Source organism: Carassius gibelio, chromosome A16, assembly GCF_023724105.1.
Source record: "Carassius gibelio isolate Cgi1373 ecotype wild population from Czech Republic chromosome A16, carGib1.2-hapl.c, whole genome shotgun sequence".
Lineage (NCBI taxonomy): Eukaryota > Metazoa > Chordata > Actinopteri > Cypriniformes > Cyprinidae > Carassius > Carassius gibelio.
In genome coordinates, this window is record NC_068386.1 from 19,553,291 (window position 1) to 19,573,867 (window position 20,577).

The following is a 20,577-nucleotide window of genomic DNA, read 5'->3' on the forward strand; positions in this document are numbered from 1 at the left end:
TTGCCTGTTTGATCAGGGCGTTGATAGCAGTGGAGATGTTTATCGTGCCACATACTCTGCCTTCAGATGTGAGAAGGTGTCTGGGACTCTTGGGATTCAAGAGAGGATGAAGGTAGGAGTATGGACGTATCACACTTCCAGCATCTAGTCTGACCTTTTTTCTTTTTTTTTTTTTTAAATGATTTAACGTTTTGTTTTTTGTTTTTATAAGGTTCCAATCACTTTCCTTCCACGTGATCAGGGAGATTATGCCCAGTTTTGGGATTTGGAATGCCATCCAGCAGCCAAACCTCAACACAAGAGCTGCGTTCGCTTCCAGTTGTGCGGCACTGTAAGTCTCATATGAATTCAGAGTAATGCATTTTTTTTCTTTTTTCTTTTTTCTTTTTTTTATAGTTAAGACTAAACTAATGAAACTCCCAATGAATTTGCCTGCTAAACCATTGGCAATTATCTAAAAGGGCCTTTTCAGTAATAAATTACTCAAAGTGAGAAGGAAAAGGAAACCAATGCAGAAGGAGTAATGCGTATAGGGAATGGTAGTACTTGCCTGTTGAGAGTATTAATTCATGTGTGCAGGGCATAAGAGCAGGAGAAGCATGCAGTGTCAAAGAAAATTGCTCATTGGTGAAAACCGAAGCCACTGTGAAGAACAGGAAGAGCATTGATGCTGAAGGCTCAAAGACTGGGTAAGGGTTGTATTCCTGTTAGAAATCTGAACCAGAAAATTATTTTCCTAAAATGTCATAGAGCATATTTAGCTGTTTATCTCTAATTCATTCAGATCTTCCACTGAGACCCAAAAGAGAGGCGTGTATGCACCCCAAAGTCTGTACACATTCCCTGCCACACGAGTGGGTGCCACCAGCACACTAAAGGTTAACTTCAGAAATAACTCCTCCAGCACACATGAGGTGAGAATGTAGGGCTGCACTGATCACAACACCCTAAATTCAGATGAGATTTCTAAAGTGGCTAACAACTAATCAGTGTCACTTTACAGTTGTTTAAAGGAGGGTTTTATGTGAAAAACGCATATTAAAGCGTTACCGTATTTTCCGGACTGTAAGTCGCACTTTTTTCCATAGTTTTGTTGGTCCTGCGACTTATAGTCAGGTGCGACCTTATTTATCAAAATTTATTTGACAGGAACCGAGAGAAATGAACCAATAGAAAACATTGCCGTCTACAGCTGCGAGAGGGCGCTCTATGCTGCTCAGTGCTCCTGTAGTCTACACTGAAGACATATAGCGCCCTCTCGCGGCTGGAGACGGTAATGTTTTCTCTTGGTTCTTGGTTCTAAATAAATGCGACTTATAGTCCAGTGTGACTTATAGTCCGAAAAATACGGTAGTTCACCTTTAAATGAAAATGTGCTGAAAATTTACTCATCATCATGTAGGTGAGTTTGTTTCTTACATCGGAACAGATTTGGAGAAATTTAGCATCACTTGCACACCAATGGATCCTATGCAGTTGAATGGGTGCCATCAGAATGAGAGTCCAATCAGCTGATTCACTGTAATGTATTGTTCCTGGTAAATTCATCATTTAGAAGTATCTAACTTCAAACAAGTCCACAATATTAATGATTTATCCTGTAAAGAAGTAATGTAGTCTGATTCAGGAGAGAAATATGCAGAAATCAAGCAGTGGACACGTGAAAACAGTCCTGGTGTAAACACAGATTTGAAAACATTTTGATTTGAGAGGAAATGGGATGGACTTTTCCACTGGAGTCGTGTGGATTATTGTGATTGTTTTTATCAGCTGTTTGAACGTCTCATTCTGACGGCACCCATTCACTGCAAAGGATCCATTAGTAAGCATGTATTTTAATGCTAAATTTCTCAAAATCTATTCCTATGAAGAAACAAATGCGTCTACATCTTGGATGGCCTGAGGGGGAGTATATTTTCAGGAAATGTTCATTTTTATGGGTGGGCTCACTATTTAAATATAAAATACATTCAAGTCTAACAAATTCAGTCACTAAAAGGTCATTGCATGCTGATGTGTGCAGTGTTGTTGCTACTGCTCCTAAATGTCTGGCATGAAACATAATTTGAGGTTTTCTAATTGACTTGCAGCTAAAATTCATAAGTCCTAAAGAGCCTTTCCACATCAAGCATTCGAATTATTCCCTAAGGTGAGTTACATTCTCTCTTGCTTACACTTTCTGTAGTAGTAGAAAGTCTTAATGTTTGCACAAGCTAATAAGTGTAGAGATTTTACTGAAGCCTTCCGTGTCACTTCCTGCTGCCGATGCCTGATGTGAAGGCTCTGATTCAGAGCTCAGCCACAGGTCAGCTTTTTGTGTGTGTGCTTTGTAGGCAGCACTATATGCATTTTACTAAATGCATGCATTTGTGTACTAAATATGTGTGGTGTTACAAATAATTTTAGTTTTTAACTGCCAGAAGATTTTATTTATATTATATTGGTTTGCTACAGCTTGTGAAACCATCTGTTTTTGCAGGTTGCTCCGTAGCATTATAAGGTAGTTTGGTTTAATATATCTACATTTTATTGCCTTTGAATTTTTTTTTTTCTATGTGCCTTCCTAGATCCCAACACTACATCAACCTCCCTGTTCAGTTCGTGCCGGCCGCTGCAGGCCAGTTCTCGAGCACGCTTCTCATACAGACCCACACAGACGTTAAACTGGCCGTAGAGCTGAGTGGAGAAGCCTTGCCGTAAAGACCTGCTCAACAGAGCTGTTTACCGCCAGCAGAGGACACTGCAAGACGGAGATAAGAATGAAGCGTCAACGTAAAACATACTTGAACTTTTTTCGTCTAAATGCTTCAGAAAAGAATGTATAACTTTGTGTTTTCCACTATGCTTCGAATGTATTATTTCTTTTTTTTTTTTTTTTTGATTGTTGACCGCTATCGTCATATAGTTATGACCTTTTGGATAAGTACTATATATATGGATATTATATATCCAGAATCACAACTTTTGTCATCATTTTTTGTATTTTGCCACAGATTATCACCTTTGTATCACTGACATAAAGTCGTTTTCTAGGATTTGTTTCCTTTTGTGTAACTAATATGAGTTCACCTGTTGATAAAATGAGTGATGTCACATAATAAAGCTGGATGAATATTTTAAAGAAAGATCTGCATCAACATTAGTTGAAAATTTTACCGTTTGTGTGTCCCGTGTATTTATTTTGAATCAATTCTTGATAAATAAAAATTATATTAGTAAGTTGTCTTTGTCTTCCACTAATGTGTATCCTACCTTTACGGTTTAATTCATGTCCCTTTTTTATTCCGAATGAAAATTCTTGTTTTTGGTCATTTTAGTAGGCAGTCAACATGTTTAAAACTTTATTTCTTTATTTTACAATCCATTTATTTTTTTATTTCAGGATATTAGATTTTAGAATTGAATCTGTAAAATTTTTTATTAAAAGTAAGAGAGGAAAGAAAAAAACATTAAATATGTCCATAGTTACACGTCTAGGGCCTGAATTCATGTGCGACGCTGTTATGTTTTTCATTTGATTAGATTCATTCTCTAGTTACACAGGTCATCATTTTGCGCAATTCTTCCTTTCTAAAGTTTTCATACAATTACTTTATATGATCAGATGTCTGGAATATGTTATCCATTTTAACAGACGCATCTTTTTTAAACAAATGACCAAGCAGAGAATGAAGCAGAGAAAGTTAGCTCAGTAGTATTTTCAACACAAAGATGCTTGTAGTCCATGATGAGGTGTTGAACATTTCAGGTGTGCTGTCTGAAGAGGAGGCTGATGAGGAGCAGTGGTAGGACCAGCAGCCATCGGTGCAGTGTGGCACTAGCTGCTCCGCTGTAGTTGCACTGGTTACTGTTACAGCACGTCACCTGCACGCCATTTCCATTATTGTCCACCGAGGCAATGGATGCAGCACCCGTGCAGATTTTTGAATTGGAGCATGTCTTGGAAATGGCAGTAAAACCACCTAAAAAAAAAAGCAAAGTTTATTTAGTTATTCATCTGCTCTACTGAGAAGTTATAGTTTTATGACTGATGCAGCAATTGATTTTTGATTCAGATAATTGATTTTTAGAATACATCTGGAAGATGTTTACGATCCATCCCATCACGTACTGAAAAACAGCTTCTATCTTCAAGCCATTAGACTACTTAACAATCAGCTGTCCTCCATTTGAAACCGGAATACATGCTGCTCTCATGTTTACTTTCATTGTACTTGCACTGCCACTTTTTTAATATTTCTTCATGTTACTCTGTGACACTCTACAATGACATTTTAGACATTGCTCTACTCAGCAATACATCATAATGTGTGATGCTCTTAAGTTTATTTATTGCCCCTGCACTGCCATTTGAATTTTCTTTCATGTAGCTCTGCGTCACTCTACCCCATTAATGATATTAGTACCTCAGGACTACTTATGAACACTATACTCTTAACACTGTCTACCTTTATTGTATCTGTTACTGCCACTTATGTGTATATAATGCTCTGTCCGTGTCTTCTGTTTATGGGCACTGAAGTTAACTCCAAATCTCAGTTCTCTCAACGTACATTTATGTCTTGTTATTGTCACTGTATGTCTGAGGCTCGTCACAAGCATTTCAATGCCCAGTCCTCCCTGTGTTAACTATGCAATTGACAAATAAATGCCTCTTGACTTGATTGGTGCCTACTCAATACGCTAGTTTGCCCAAATCAGAACAGAAACAGAAAATTGATGCATATGGAAGAAGGTGGTCAAGGTAAGAAACATGCAGGCTGTAAAAATATATATACATTATATATATATATATATATATATATATATATATATATATATATATATATATATATATATATATTACTTCTTTACTGTTAGAACGTATTCTCTTCTGGATTATAAGTAAATGTTCTTCACTATTAATGTGTATGTGTCCTCTACTTCTATGGCTCTCAATAGATTCAGTGGTCGGAGTTAGGTTAATACTCCTTGACAAGTTCTGTTGCTGCTTTATGATTATGCTTCTGACTATTAAAAAAAAAAACAATACATATTGTATCCTATAGCTGTTTTGTAGGATCATGATTTTGCATACCTGACACATAATATGTTATAATATTTATGATTAACATTCAAACGATTAATTCGTTCGAAACTTGTTGCTATGAATTCAGGTTCCATCAGTTGTCTTCATATGAATGACTTTTTTTGTCATTAAATCAGTGTTGCTGATGCAAAGTAGGCCCTTTGTTACAATTTACATTTATGCATTTAACAGATGCTTTTATTCAAAGTAACTTAAAGTGCATTCAGGCCATACATTTAAAAAAAATACCAGTATGTGTGTTTCCTTGGGAATTGAACCCATGATCTTTTGTGCTGCTAATGCAATGCACAGAAACACGGCCACAGTCATTCGCAAACTGTTAAACATTAAACTGTTGGTTACTTTAAAGCTAACCTTTATCTGGGAGATCACAGGGATAGGTGAATATTTGATCTGTTAACTGTTTGCATATGTCAGATTTTTTGCATGACTCGGGCAGAGAAGAGCTGTCGCTATCAAACATTGTTTTCTTAATCTGAGTCAGTGTAATGGTGAAGGGATAGATTTGAGAAGAAATGTCATTCTCCCTTGTAAAAGTTTTTTTTAAGTATTTTTAAAATACAAAAATACAGTTTATTTTGATACATGGTGTGGCTGCTGTATTTTGTCATTTATTTTGATACACTTAAAATGCAAGTATTTAGTATTTTATTTTAAAATACATTTTGATGTATCTTTGCCCAACCCTGAGTACAATGGACAATAAGAGGCGTTCATATGAGTCACCGCTGAAACAGCTGCTTTGTTCAGTCTGCTCTCTGACGATTTTTTTCTCTCATCAGAAACAACAGATGTGTGTACGATGTAAGCAGGATATTCATTTCACAATGTAAGCAACTTCAGTGGTTAATGTGAGTGCTTGAATTCAATGATAATATTATGTGATAATGTAAATTATATTTTGTTCTCTTTCTGTACTTCCAATGTTTTGATTAAATTCACGATAAATGCAAAGTGTCATGTCACCCTATCTGGTAGAACCAGACTGGTACAAGTAAAAAGATGGGTTTTATTCATTGTTAAGAGATTACACTAACATTAGTCTGCCTACTAACTTACATGATCAATAAAGGTCCATTTACTTATATTTACTGAGGGGGACCTTAATCAGTCTGTGCCCAGAGCACCTTTGCATCATAATCCATCCCTGTCAAATACATTTTAACAGTCACTGGTCACCACCTACTGGCATAATGTAAAAAATCAGTCTGAAGCGCAACATAGTTCCAAATGTCATTTACTCAATTTGATTACATCTGCCGCAACATCAGAGTTTATGTCCAGACTAAACTTTTAAATGAATACATTGGTTATTATTTAACGTTTGCAACACAGAAATGTAGCCTAGCCTACTGTGTTAGTAGACTGTGAAGCTGATTCAAACATAAAGTTTACAATCTGAGCTGCTCTCTCTGGATCAGCAGCTGGATGAAAGCAGCTCTAAATATTCCAATGTGACTGTCATTTCAAAGGTTAAATAGACATAGCAGAATCATCACTGAGGAATAAGATTGTGTGAGTTTTAATCGAGATTGCGATCTTTTAAAATGAATCGTGCATACATATGAGCCTATAGCCTATGTTTGTTTTTTGTTTTTTTATGTAGCCTATGTCATGCTCAGAGGTAACCCTGGCATGAGAGAGTGGTGTTACATCAGGTGATGTAGGATGTAGGCGTAGCTTAAGCTCTGGTGAGAATATGCTAGTCTTTGCGAGAACCAAGTTTTGTTTACACCAAAGGAAAACCAGGCTCCCCTTGGCTTATATCGAAAATGAATGTGTGTACAACAGTTAAAAAGTGATTACAGTTTATAAAGTTTTAAATATGGATATACATATTTAAAAAAAAAACTTCACTTCAGAAGGCCTTGTGGAGAACTTTTATGATAGATGGATGCACTTTATTGGACTCTATCGGACTGCTGAATATCAACACGCATTCACTGCCATTATATAGCTTGAGAGAAGATATTTAGAAAAAAAATTGGGAACTCTAATCTATTGTTTTTCATAGTATGAAAATGGTTTTGTAACAAACATTCTTCAGAATATCTTATTTTGTGTTCAAACAGAAGAAAGACTCTCATACAGGTTTGGAACAACATGAGAGTAAAAGATGACAGAATTTTTGATTTTGGGTGAACTTTTTCATATTTTAAAGGCATATTCCAGGTTCAAGAAACATCAAGCATTTTGTGGTTAGTAGTAAAAAGTAAAATATATATTAACATAAATGCGATCAGTATTTCTGCTGTACTGCCAACATGATTTGTGCTTATTGTAAACATTAGTCATACTCTGAAATGATCTGTGTGTCTTTAAATGTTGTAGGTTTCTGAACTTGTTGAGGCTATTATAGCAGACCGAAACTAAGGATTTTTATTAAAAATATTCATCTTGATAACTTGTTACATTCTTATGTAGTAATAATAATAATAAATAAATAAATTATACTTTTTCAATTCAGACACAAGATTTGTTATATAGATACAACGCCAATTTTCAGTAACTTTTTTTTTAAATGCTCAAAATAAAATGTAATAGATCATTTTAAAATACAGATATATTTCCACTCTAAAATGTTACTTCACTGAGGGCTTTATAACAAAACTGTTTCCAAAATGCTTTAATGTCAAAGGCATCTGCTCACCTAGTGTGCCTACGGTGGTCATGCAGGTGTCCAGAGGAGCCTGACAATCCTGAACATTTTTGTTACATTCTTCATTCGATGTTGAAGAGGCACACACGTAACACTTCAGCGCATTTACTGCAAAAGAAAACAAAGAAGTCTGGTTATTCAGGATGTATGAGAATTTATGTCATTTATATTGAATGTAATAATATTTATGATGCAATCGAACAAGCAGATATTTCAAAATGATTGAAATTCACAACAGAGCACACTGTATTCTTAAATGCCACTTTGAAACGGTCAGTGCTGGAAAATAATGCTGTTTGCACAACACACTTTACAAGTTAAAAATTAACAGTCACTTATAAAGTCATGGAAAGGTTAAAAAATATCACATATAACCCAAATAAATATAGCACTGTTCAGAAGTTTGGGGTCAGGTTATTTATTTATTTTACTTTTTATTTTGTTCAATTTAATAATTGATCAAAAGTGGGATGTAAACACATTCATCATGTGACAAAAAAAGGGGGAATAAAGCATTTTCTTTCAGTTAAATGCTGTATTTATCAAAGTATCATTTTATATGTATATATATATATATATATATATATATATATATATATATATATATATATATATATATAAACAATATTATAATATTAAACAATAAATAATCTTTAAAAAAATATTAAAATAGCAAAAAGTTTTAAACTGTAATTACATTTCACGATATTACTGTATTTTCTGTACTTTTTATTAATCTCACACAGCCTCGTGAAGCATTAAATAATTATCATACTTTTGAATGGTAGTGTATCTATAAACTCAAATACACATACACTTACATTTAAAATTTGTATTTCGACCAAATCTTACCACTGTTCAGAAATAGCAATTGAATTGTGTCACCCTATAGATCTGAACCTTATTAGAGAACTGCTGTTTCGAACTACATTACAAACTATTAACATGGACGCATCTTAACAATCCAAAATGGATGAACGCAATAGAAGCAAGTGAATCGGAAGCCATACCTGAGTGCACAGTTAGAAGTAAAAAGAGCAGGCTAGAAAGAGTCCCCATGCTGCTGAAGCGCTGACTGACTGACTGTGTCAGAGAGAGCATTCACTGAAACGTTTGCAGACTGAAACTCTCTGTCTCCTCAAAGATCCACCCAGCAGACATTCCTTCACTTATCTTTTGAAAAGACAAGTGAAAGAAGGCACACAGCACAGCTGGCATTCCCTCATACTTTTGGTCTGGTTCCACAATGCGCCTACCACATGCTAACATGATGACGATTAAATGTAAATTTTACAGACACAGGGCAGTGTATCACACCCACGTGAGACATACTGTAAGACATAAATTCAGACTAATGTTGACTGACCTGACTGGGGACTTTAATGTCAATTTTATTCATTTAAACAAACAAAAAAAAATGTCATAATTAGGGTTTGTATTACTAGGTAAAAAAATATTTGCACTCTATGTTTTGTTTGTTTATCTGATGAGATCATCTTTCCTCCCTCCTGAGTCCAGACGGACAGGTCTGACTGCTTTCCACTAATGGGTGAAACTAGCACTGTATATATATAATCACTTGCTGTTTTGTCTTTGAGTTTTTTTTTTTTTTTTTTTTTCAAGTTTTGTTTACTGGCAACAAGGGAAAAAAGGGAAAAAAAATCATGAACTTAGAATGAACAATATTTCTGCAGCATTTATTCATATTAGTTAATTTCAGCATTTACAAATGCATTACTAAAATCAAAAGTCGTGTTTGTTAACATTAGCTAATGCACTGGGAATTACATTAACTTACAATAAATGACTGTATTTTTATGAACTAACATTAACAAGATGAATAAATACTGAAACAAATGTACGGCTCATTGTTTGTTCATGCTAGTTAATAACTACTGTAAAGTGTTACCGAATTCTTTTACAATTCATTTCCTGTTGTATGCACAGGCATTCATATCAGAATCATCTGCGTCGTGGTAAAGCAGTCAGCTAAAAATGTGGTTTTGAAATCGGCAGCAAGTTAATTTCTGTTTAAAACAACTAGTGGGCGTTCTTCTGGATGTCTGAAAACAGTAGTGTCGACGCAGTAATCGCAGGTTATTCCATTGCTGTCATTCTTTCAGAGGTTATAAAAGCACAGGTGGGTGTTGCTCTAGGTTCCCTTCAGAGCTAACGTCACTTTTTAATTGTTGGTAGGATTGGCCTGAGTGAATATTACACACAGATTTAGTCTAAAGCAGGTGTGCACTGCTAATCTCTCCAGCTCTGGCTTGTTCCAGTAAAAATGAGTGTAGGATTTCGCGGGATACCGCAGGAGGCAGGCTCATTACAAGGATTCACAACTTGAACTTTCAGTGACTGTGATGCCCTTCTTCAGTTTTTGTCGCAGTGTTTCTCCTGTATTGCATGCGTGGAGGCCGCAAGCTGTTAGACAACGCTGCGGTCGCGCAGTCTTTATGGAAAGCCGTTTTAACATTTAGGCTAGACTGGATGTGTGTTGCAGATATCTGTATTTCAGTTTTGCCTCGTCAAAAAGAACATTTCAGATATCCGCAACTACATTCTTCCTATCCATAATTGTAATTTCAGATATCCACAAACAGGGGCGTAGCAACCGGGGGGGACGGGGGGGACACGTCCCCCGCACTTTTAGAAACAGGTGAATCGGACCCCTGCTAATTTTTTTTTTTTTTTTTTAGGATCCAGCGTGAATATTTCCTGTAGTGTTCTCTGATTTGTTACTTAGATTTGAGTGAAGTAACATTCAGCCAATCACAGAGCGAATCATCTCCTGGGCGCGTCTGCTATGAGCTTCAAATCTCTTGTTGCTCTTCTGAATTTTCGTTCGTTCGTTCACTTTGCTATTAGGCCGTCTGGGATAAAATGCACCCCAGAAAAAAGCAAAGGACGATTACATCCTTTTTTCAAACACACACTGTAAGTATGTTACAGTATGTCGCGATGACACGAATCGCGCGATAAAGTTTTCATTTTATGATTTAACCTATTGAACCCGTATGGACCTCGTCACGTCGCGCCGGATTCAGTGTGTTAAATGCTCTCCTAATTGTCACTTTGGATAAAAGCGTCTGCTAAATAAGACGTAACAATATTATTGGTTTCTGCTGTCTTTTGTTTGTCTACGTGCTGCTCGCGGAGTAAAATTATCATTTCACAATAAATCATATTTGTTTTGCAACGAATATCTTAAAATACTTTATCAAATTTTATTCTTTTAATTCATAACTGTTACTTTATGTCCTAACTAGTCTGTAGGAAAGGCAGGCTGTGACGTCACTGGCAGAGAGAGGGGTCAGTTGCTCAACCTCTCCAGAATGTGTACAGGTTAGATTTGTATATAAAAAAAGCAGATTGACTATCTTAAATCTGCGGTAGGGAACTTTTGACGCTCTAGCGGTTAATAAACAGAACTGCTTGCGTCTTGCGGAAGAACATCGTAGCCGGAACTACTTCTCTCTGTTTATGTCTATGAAGAATCACAAAGGTACTGGGTTACTCCGCCGCGGTATCCCCGAAGCAATCTAAAATAGTCCGAATATAAACACTTATTATAGGTGCACCCTAGTGATTCAGGACAAGCCAAAAACACGGTTTGGAAAATGGATTCATGGTGTACTCGCTTATTATATAGATTTTTCTACATTTTGAAAACACACAAAGTTACGGACCGCAGCTCTGATTGGTTGTTTTGGTTTTTTACCGGGAGTGATGTATTTCTGCAAATGGCAATAGGAGCACTGGGAGGAGCCAGAGGAGCTTGATTTTTTCACAGATCATCTGTCTCATATTTTTCATAAAATGTATGTTTGTATAAAATTACTGTAGATGAAATCTGTATACTCATTTAACACCTGTTTTTGTCCAACTGTTAAAAAAAAAAAGAGTTATTGTTCAAATGTAGTGCAACTGAAATATTGTAAATATCATAAAATATCTTTATTTCATAAAAAATAAAAAAAATTATAGATGGTCTCCCATTGGTCTCAAAGTCCTGCAGTATTTTTTAATTTTGAGTATGATTTAACAAAAATAGGTTCCTGTAAGCTATCATGTCATGTTCCCAAATTTGAAAAAGTAAAATGCCAATTGGTATTCTATTTAGAATTTATTATGAACATCAGCTTTGGGTCAAATCACCATACAGCTGTCCCCCCCACTTTTAAAATGGCTGCTACGCCCCTGTCCACAAAGATATTCTTCCTAGGACAAATTACATCACTTTTGCCATTAATTTGTATGGGGTTTATCATTACAGATATCGAAGATATCCACTTTGTGAATTACGGATATCTGTAACTGAATTGTAGATATCTGTAATTCCAGTTTGAGATATCTACAATTTGATTCTGACTAGTCATAACCCCAGTTCAAGATATCTTTAATTCAAGTCAATTCAAGATATCTACATGTTCCTTTTCAGATATTAAGTTTTGACTAGGCGAAATGACGTTGTAGATATCTGTAACTGGAATTATGACTAGTCAAAATGGCATTGTAGATATCTCAAACTGGAGTTAGGGATAGTCACAATTTAATTGTAGATATATATTATCAAGTTATAGATATCTTGAAATGAATTTTTATTAGAGATATCTGAAATTTGAGATATCTGTAATTTACATTCAGCCGGTCGTTTCGACTAGTCACAATTACGTTGCAGATATCTTGAATTACAATTCCAACTATCCAAAGTGTAATTACGACTAGTCAGAAAGACGTTGGTGATATCTACAATGTTAATTCCAGATAGTCAAACTTAACTTTTAAATGTTAAAATGGCTTGCGATAAGTCTTCGTATCGCTTTCCTTCCTGTGTGACGCCCAGTGTTGCCAACTTCTTTCAATGGAAAGTAGCTAAACCCTGCCTGAAAAGTCGATAAATGTTGCTAGATGACGTCATATGCTAATTAGCATATTCATGACGTAAGTGCGTCATATTATCTTGCCCTTTCTGTGCTCATGTACTGCATTTTAATGCAGCTAAAATTCTCAATAAAACTTTTTTTTTTATTATTATTATATTTTAATGTTTATGTTGTCTGACAACGGAATTAATATTATAATGACTGAAACGCGGTCCATTAAGACTACATACCAGCTCTCAAAGATGTTATCTCTGCACTAAAATCCTATTCACGACATTGTCTAATGAAATCAAATACACATAAGATTAAGAAAATGGTTGTACTGTGATTTCAGCTATACTTGTATGTAAAATAGAGTTAGAAGCAACAGAATGTCCTTTTTTTAACTGAAAGTGCTGCTGGGAGAGAGAGAGAGCTTGTGCTCGTGCAGCAGTACCGGAGAGTCTCAGAGACTAAATAAGGTCTGTCAAAAAAGTCGCTAGATTTGTCGCTAGTCGCTTTTTTTTTTTTTAAGTCGCCATGGGGGTCTGAAAAAATTCGCTAAGTTGGCAACACGCCCCGTGATCACGTGACCAGATCTAGCTCACTTTGTAAATCCTCAAGATACTGAAATTAGACAAACAAATGAGCCATTCCCCGGCTAATTATTGTACTCTCAGTAAAGAATGGGAAACTACTTTGTAATTGTAGTTTATAAGCTAAAAGCTTCTGATAATTGAAACTTAAAGTGACTCTATACTCTGATAAAATAATATTGTACATCTACTGTAAAACAATATTGTACATCTATTGTATTTTGGAAAGGGTCTAAAGTTGTCATTTACTTTGTGGACAAATCTAAATCAGTGGTTTTCAACCTGTGGTCCGCGGCCCCCTAGTGGGTTGCGATGGTATTGCAGGTGGGCTGCCAAGTACTATAAAAAAAAATAATATTGTTAATATATGTAAAAATGTCTAAGTCATAACACAACATCATTTCATATATATATATATAATTAAATATCAAAAAAGAAATATTAAACTGTTACTATGCTTCCACTATTCGAGCTCGCTGATTGGTTTAAGAATAAACCACCAATTTATCTTAGATATTTTTGCTGCATATGCTACAGAACAACAAATTCAAACATGCATAAATGGCTGTTGTGTTTCCTCCTGACTGCTTGCTCCGGTGACTATCTACCTGCTGCCGAGCTATGCCTGGATCTTGTTTTCCCGTTTTGCTGTGCGGTGCCAGTCCGAGTTATTTTCTGTTAATTTCCAGTCCATTCTAGGGCTGTGCGATTAATAGAAATCGTCATAAAATCACGATTTGAGCCTGCACGATTTCTAAATAGCTTTATAGCACAATTTTCCGCGGCCCTGACCTCCTGCAGTATGCTATCCGATCCAATCAGAATGCAGCGCGAGAACAGAACAGACTGGGCATATGCCTAACTCCAGGTTCACACACGGTCTGTGATGCACCTTTTTTTCCGAGCCAATGTTAACGGATCAGAGCGTTCACACTGCATGCGGTAAAAGGCTAGAAATAAAAACGTGCGAAAATAATTAAAGAGCCACACAGATGGGAAATCAAAAATTACCTGTATTACAGTGTATGATGTAGCTGTCCATCAGTGTAAACAATGCGCAAAGTAATTAAACCAAAAAGTAGACGATTTATAAAGTTATTGGCTTCTCAAGTAAGGAGTCGACTCTGAATCACTGAAACGAGTCGTTATAGATTTCAAATCTTTTGCCCATCTCTATGTACATCACTAGAACACTTTGCATAATAATCTCTGCCTACCGTGTTGGGAGAAACAAAGCTCTGACCTGCCCCACCCCCCACACAGACGCTCCTGTTAGCAGTTGGTGTGATAGCATCATGTCGAGGAGACAGTGTGTTTTTAATACTTTTTTATTATTACAGCTCTTACCACTAATAAGGCCATGGGTTGTTCAAGAGTACCAACTACTGAGACGACATAATGAAATGTAAATACATATATTTATATATATTTACAGTTGCGCTAAACATTTGTGGACCTTTTTGCTAGTGTTATCAGTATGAATAGGGAATGATTTGCAGTCACTTGGAAACATTTGGTTGCTTTTAATTGCTGCTCAAGGGTGTTACACCAGATAACAGCAAAGATATTCACTGCTGGATTATTTTGTTTAATTAGTAAGTAAACATTCACAATGTTATTAGTTTATCTGGATTTGTGTTTATCTAGTTACAGGTAGATCCAGTCTCAATGTAGGTCAAACTTACAGAAAATTCTTAAGGGATACAAAGTGTCCAAACCCATAGTATATAATAATAATAATAATAATAATAATAATAATAATAATAATAATAATAATAATAATAATAATAGTTAGCTGAAAATTAGAATATTTTATTTTGGAGGTATAAGTATATGGCCTATAAGTATATTACGATGCTGCTGAAACCTCTCCACGCAACTGCAAAGACTGAGAAACACAATTTTAAAGCCACTTTTCCCCCCCATCTGTGACAAATTATTCATGATTTAGTACCTGATCTTCTAGAATTGCCAGCTAAACTGTTCTTTTCTCGACAAAACTGTATTTCATTCTTGAAGGCAAAATTATATTATATGTAATGGGTGGTATTGGCCCAGTGGAAAAGACACATGCCTTTGGTGTGAGAGACCCAGGTTCAAATCCACTGTGACACCAACAAGTGAACAATACAAAAAAAAAAATGTACTTAAGTGAGTCAAAAGAAATTGCATTTAATAAAAATTTAAGCTATAATACATTTTCATTTAATTGCACACAACATGTATTTAAGTGTCCGTAAACATAAGTGTTTTGAGCTTGTCTGAATACAATAACACAATAATGATATAGTGATTACTGAAAGAGTGCTGGCATTAATCAATTAGAGTACCTCACGGTCGTCAGACTGAAGAGGGTTCATCTGAGAGGTGAGACGGGCCACAAGCCACACGTCTACTGTCTGTCCAAGGCAAAACTCCACTTATGTGCACAAACACCACTGCATGGACCATCCCATAATAAAATAAAGTTTACTAAAACCATTTGTTATCTTCATGAATATATTGGCTGAACGAGGCATTTCACATTTCGTGAACAAACAAATTCAAATTGAAGTGAACTGACATTCAGCCAAGCATGGTGACCCATACTCAGAATTCATTCTCTGCATTTAACCCATCCAAAGTGAAAACACAAACCACGAACAGACACCCAGAGCAGTGGGCAGCCATTTTTATGCTACGGCGCTCGGGGAGCAGTTGGAGGTTCGGTGCATTGCTCAGGGGCATGTAAGTCATGGTATTGCCAGCCCGAGACTCGAACCCATAACCCTAAGGTTAGGAATCAATCTCTCTAACCCACGACTTTACGAAGATAGTTAAATAAGATGAGCCTCTCACGTATTCTTCTCACCAGTTTGCTTGTCACAGGGTTTGGTGCAAATGAAGCCCTATATGGAAACAGACCACTAACACCCCAAAAATCACTTTAGATTACATCTTGAATTGAGACCCATTTTTGGGATTGGAATAGCACAATGTGAACATCTTAACGGCACGCCAAGTTCGTTACTGTAAGTGGACATACAAAGAGCAAAAACTTTTAGCGTTAACCCGAACTGGCAAAGCACAGCATCACTTGCCACGTTCATTCATTCAATTGTGTGCTCAAGGATGGTGCGGTGTCTTTATTCCAGTCGCCGTAAAAGCATCGGTGCAGCAGCAAGGTGAGGCCTTAAACCTTCAGGGCACAAAGACTGGAGCGGAGATATTAATTTACATCTAATTTCTCAAATATGAAACTGTACGATCAGATGTACAAGCAGCATCTCGGAATATGGGATCTGTACGCAGGTTTGAGTAGGATGTAGACGGAGAGCGCCACCCTGCGGACGCAATGACAATCTGCGTTTGAGAGATTAAATGGTCGAGATCAGAAGCAGGTAACATTCTCGAGACGTTGTAAAGAAGCTTAATTTTTTTATGATGACAAATATGGGGTTATCTCTCTGCCACAATTCTGAGCGCGAAAGATTGTATTTTGAGCGCGCAAACGTGCATTCAGCATGCGCGTGAGCTGAGTTTTGTGGAGAAAATGTTCGTCTAGCAAAGAAGAAAGTACTTCGAGCGCACAAAAAATAAATTTTGAAATTAAAATACGTTTTGTTTTTAATGTATGCAGACCTTCTATTTTGCACGTGTAACGTTTGCTCGCCTGATGCCCGCTATATTATATTAAATATATCCACATAGAAAGGGAAAACATACATGTACATATATATCTGCCCATATATAAAACCTATTAGAAAATGGAAAATTTTCATATATTGACATATAAAACTAGCCCATATATTTTATGTATGTATAATTGTGTTTTTTTATATATGTCACATATATAATTTTCAATATACATGACATATATTTCTTTGTATATATGTTCAATATACAAACTAAACATATATGCATAGCATATTTATATATTTAAATATAGGTTATGGATATGTACTTACAAACATGTAATGCAATGAACATGACATGCCTAAGCTTCAAAATCCTCTACACTTTCATCCAGTCGAGAAGGTGCTGTCTCACCTAACTGCTGTACATGCCTCCGCAATTGAACACAAATGTGTGTACGTGCCTTTAGAACAGCACAGATGTGATTACATTATGACTTTTCTTAACCATTATGAAGTAACTGTTACATTTTTTTTTTTTTTTTTTTTATAATGTCTGGCATCTGTGACATCAGTTTTTGCAGCTCTGCCAAACTTTGATGAAAGCACCAAAAGTTTATTTTCTTTGAATGTTAGTGGAGAACCCAGGTTTACATAGCTGCATAAGTTGAAATGTGTTTAAATTAAGAACCCCTAGAGTTTTGAAGACAAACTCAACTGTATATTATTCTGTATGCATCTGCATATGTAGTGCATGTATGTACTTTCTTACATATAGATATTGATATATGGCTATTGATGAAAAAAATAAAATGTAGGTTTTCAAATAGAATTTGTGTAGTATTTTTTTTTTATGAGCTGGTTAAGAAGAGGTAAAATAATACATTTTATAAAAGATTCGAAAATGGGATAGAAATGAAATGTGGATGTGTAGACTTGATAAAAGTTCAAACTGTTCAAATAAGGAAAACACATGAATAAGGAAACCATATGCATGTGAAATGTATGTTGTTTGAATAGTTTGGCATATATAAATTAAACATATCGGTTACATATATGGTCAAAACATACAGTATTATATAAATAATAATCATATTAATATATGTCAATATACTAATTTAATATGCCAAATTTATATATGTTATAAACCTATATCAACATATATCTTGAGATATGTATATATGTGATAGCAATATATTGTCTTATATTTAGCGATATAGGGACATATATGTCATATATTACATTTCCGTATGGGTACCTGTGTGTGTGTGAGTTAATTAAAAGGACAGCTAAGACATCAAACCCAGACATCTTATTCTTACTTTTATTATCAGGATTTCGGAGCTGTGGTATGTTCTTTGCTTTAACAATTATTACTAAATAGGAACATAGTAAGACCAAGTAAGTTTGTCATATTGACAACTAATGTTAGTGTTTATGCAGTTTGAGCACATAACCTCACCGAGGTGTCCTTGAGGTAAAATGGGCTTTTAACTCAAGTGTTTTAAAGTATGGAGCAATGTTTCAGGTTTGTCTGTCGAGAGAGTCTCAGGAAAGTGAAGATTAAATGCTGGACATGGAGAACTGTGAAGTGCTTGAAATCACCTTTCAGATGCCCTTTTACATCAACATGTGGACGAACACATAGGCACAGCACTGCTGAGAGCTCAGGGACACTGTAGGTGCTGCAAGTCTTTGTTAGTCTATGGCTCTGCTGCTCAAACAATATGAATAACACATTCGTTTCTGTTGCCAGACCTCTCCTGTCACCAAAGAGGCAGAGATGCATCCCAAGCGGCCCTGTCTAGTGTTGCTCCAGTGTTTGTTGTGGTAAGACAAATACATACATCTCATACAACTTTTTTGTTTACAAAATAGAATTAGAATAAAGCCACCGACTCACCTTTACTAAGTCAGCTTCTCATTTAACAGATAACAATTTTAGCCTGATCGGAGTGTGACCTCATTTGGTGAGCTAGATGCTTTTCACATCATTCACATTTTTCATGTTCATCATTCAGGTGTGACGTTAGTTTCTGATTCCGATTCTGATTTTTCGTTAGTGAATATAGTATTTTCCATGTACTCTAGAACGTTAAAGTTAACAACATACTCCATAATCTTGCTTCTATGTGTAAGGCCGTGTCTTTCTGAGATTACTTATAAATAATTAACATTGTCAAAAAATTTAATTTTTTCATGTATGTTAAATAAATGCATGAATAGTGTTGTGTACACGTTTATTGCCAAGTTAACTGTTCATGAGCTGGATTTGCCGAGGGAAATAACTGTTCTTATGACTGGCCCTTCCGGTGCACAGTGCTCTATAGCACCGACAAGATGGCAATAGTTCAGAGAGGAAGTGGGCTGGGTGTGAGGGGTCCAGACTACAGAGTGATTTTGCCAGCTCTTTTTCTCACTCTGGATGAGTGCAGTTCCTGGAGAGTGGGGAGGGTTGTATCAGTGATTCATTCATCAGTCCAGACTACCTTTTGCAATCTTCTAAGGTCTGATTTTGAAGCTGAGCTGAAGGATACAGTAATATAAGCTTGTCAGAGGGTTTTTTAAAGGTGCAGTCGTTTGTATGCAGGGAGAAGAGCTGTGGGGAGAGGACACATCCCTGGGGGGCACCAGTGCTGATGGAGCAGGTGCTGAATGAGACATTTTCAAGCCTTACTAGCAGCTGCCTGTCTGTCAGGAAGCTGCTGATCCACTGAGAGATGGAAGTGGGGACAGAGAGCAGAATTAATTTGGACAGGATGAAGTTTGGGATGACAGTGTTGAAGACCACAAACAGGATCCTCATATACACTACCAGTCTGAGCAGTTTTTAAACAGTAAGATTTTTAATGTGTTTAAAGAATTATCTTCTTCAAACCAAGATTAATTGATTCAACACAGTGCTGGGGGACGGTGTCTTGTAGTTGGTGAAGTCTTTCAGTCCTTTCCACACTGATGCAGGGTCATTGACTGAAAACTGTTTTTCTCAGCTTTTCGGAGTGGTTTTTCCTAGCCACTCTGATCTCCTTTGTCAGTGTGTTTTTGGCCTGTTTATACAAGAATCTGTTCCCACTCCTGTAGGCATTCTTTTTGGCCTGATGGAGCTGTTTGAGTTTTGCAGTGAACCACGGTTTGTCGTTGTTGCAAGTTAAATGAGTCCTGGTAGGGATGCACATATCTTCACAAAAACCAATGTATGTAGTTACAGTCTCTGTGACTTAATCCAGATCATTGGCTACAACTTTAAAAACACTCCAGTCAGTGCAGTCGAAGCAGGCTTGTTAATCCTGCTCTGCTTCATTAGTTCATCTTTTAACAGTCCTTAATGCAGGTTTAGCTGATTTCAGTTTCTGCCTGTAAGTCGGTATAAGATGAACCAGATCCCTTCTTTGAGATAGGGCTGTGAAAAAAATCGAATGCGATTTTCATGCGCATCTCATCAGTAAAGACACTCCTGTAATTAGAAGTATATCTCCAGCATGTGCGATCAGATCAGGGTTGCAAGGTTTTCACAACAAATCCTGCCCAGTTGCTTCTCAAAACTAGTCAGAAACTAGCCCAATCGCGTTTCCAGGAGGTTACCTGATAAAAATTGCTTCCCGGGGTTAAAATATAATTTTTTTTGGCAGGGTTGCTTTGGTAAAATTTGCATTTGAGGGGCTAAATATTATGTTATTGGTATTGGGGTCGCTTCGACCTGCAGGCATGAAAAACAACCACAGACTTTGCAACACTGGTTGGCATTTACTACACA

General features: G+C 36.3%; 2 protein-coding genes across 7 annotated transcripts in view; one reads left to right on the forward strand and one right to left on the reverse strand.

Moving 5' to 3' along the window:
* The window catches only part of LOC128030849 (centrosomal protein of 192 kDa), a 30,768-nt gene extending 27,549 nt beyond the window's left edge, over nucleotides 1-3,219 (forward strand). For 5 of the 6 annotated variants that reach the window (XM_052618895.1, XM_052618897.1, XM_052618899.1 and 2 more), the window contains exons 43-48: nucleotides 17-112; nucleotides 212-331; nucleotides 580-689; nucleotides 785-914; nucleotides 2,091-2,149; nucleotides 2,568-3,219. In XM_052618895.1, coding sequence (XP_052474855.1) covers nucleotides 17-112; nucleotides 212-331; nucleotides 580-689; nucleotides 785-914; nucleotides 2,091-2,149; nucleotides 2,568-2,700 — 648 coding nt within the window. In that variant the 3' untranslated portion in view covers nucleotides 2,701-3,219. The remainder of the gene's footprint in view (nucleotides 1-16; nucleotides 113-211; nucleotides 332-579; nucleotides 690-784; nucleotides 915-2,090; nucleotides 2,150-2,567) is intronic. The other variant, XM_052618901.1, reaches the window with a different exon arrangement.
* Nucleotides 3,220-3,327: 108 nt separating this feature from the next.
* Nucleotides 3,328-8,998, reverse strand: LOC128030855 (prostate stem cell antigen). Its single transcript, XM_052618914.1, has 3 exons — nucleotides 8,759-8,998; nucleotides 7,740-7,856; nucleotides 3,328-3,962 (listed from the first exon to the last, which is right to left on the reverse strand). Exons 1-3 carry the CDS (start codon nucleotides 8,847-8,849, stop codon nucleotides 3,745-3,747), a joined length of 426 nt encoding a protein of 141 aa, XP_052474874.1. The 5' UTR covers nucleotides 8,850-8,998; the 3' UTR covers nucleotides 3,328-3,744.
* Between the last annotated feature and the right edge of the window lie 11,579 nt (nucleotides 8,999-20,577).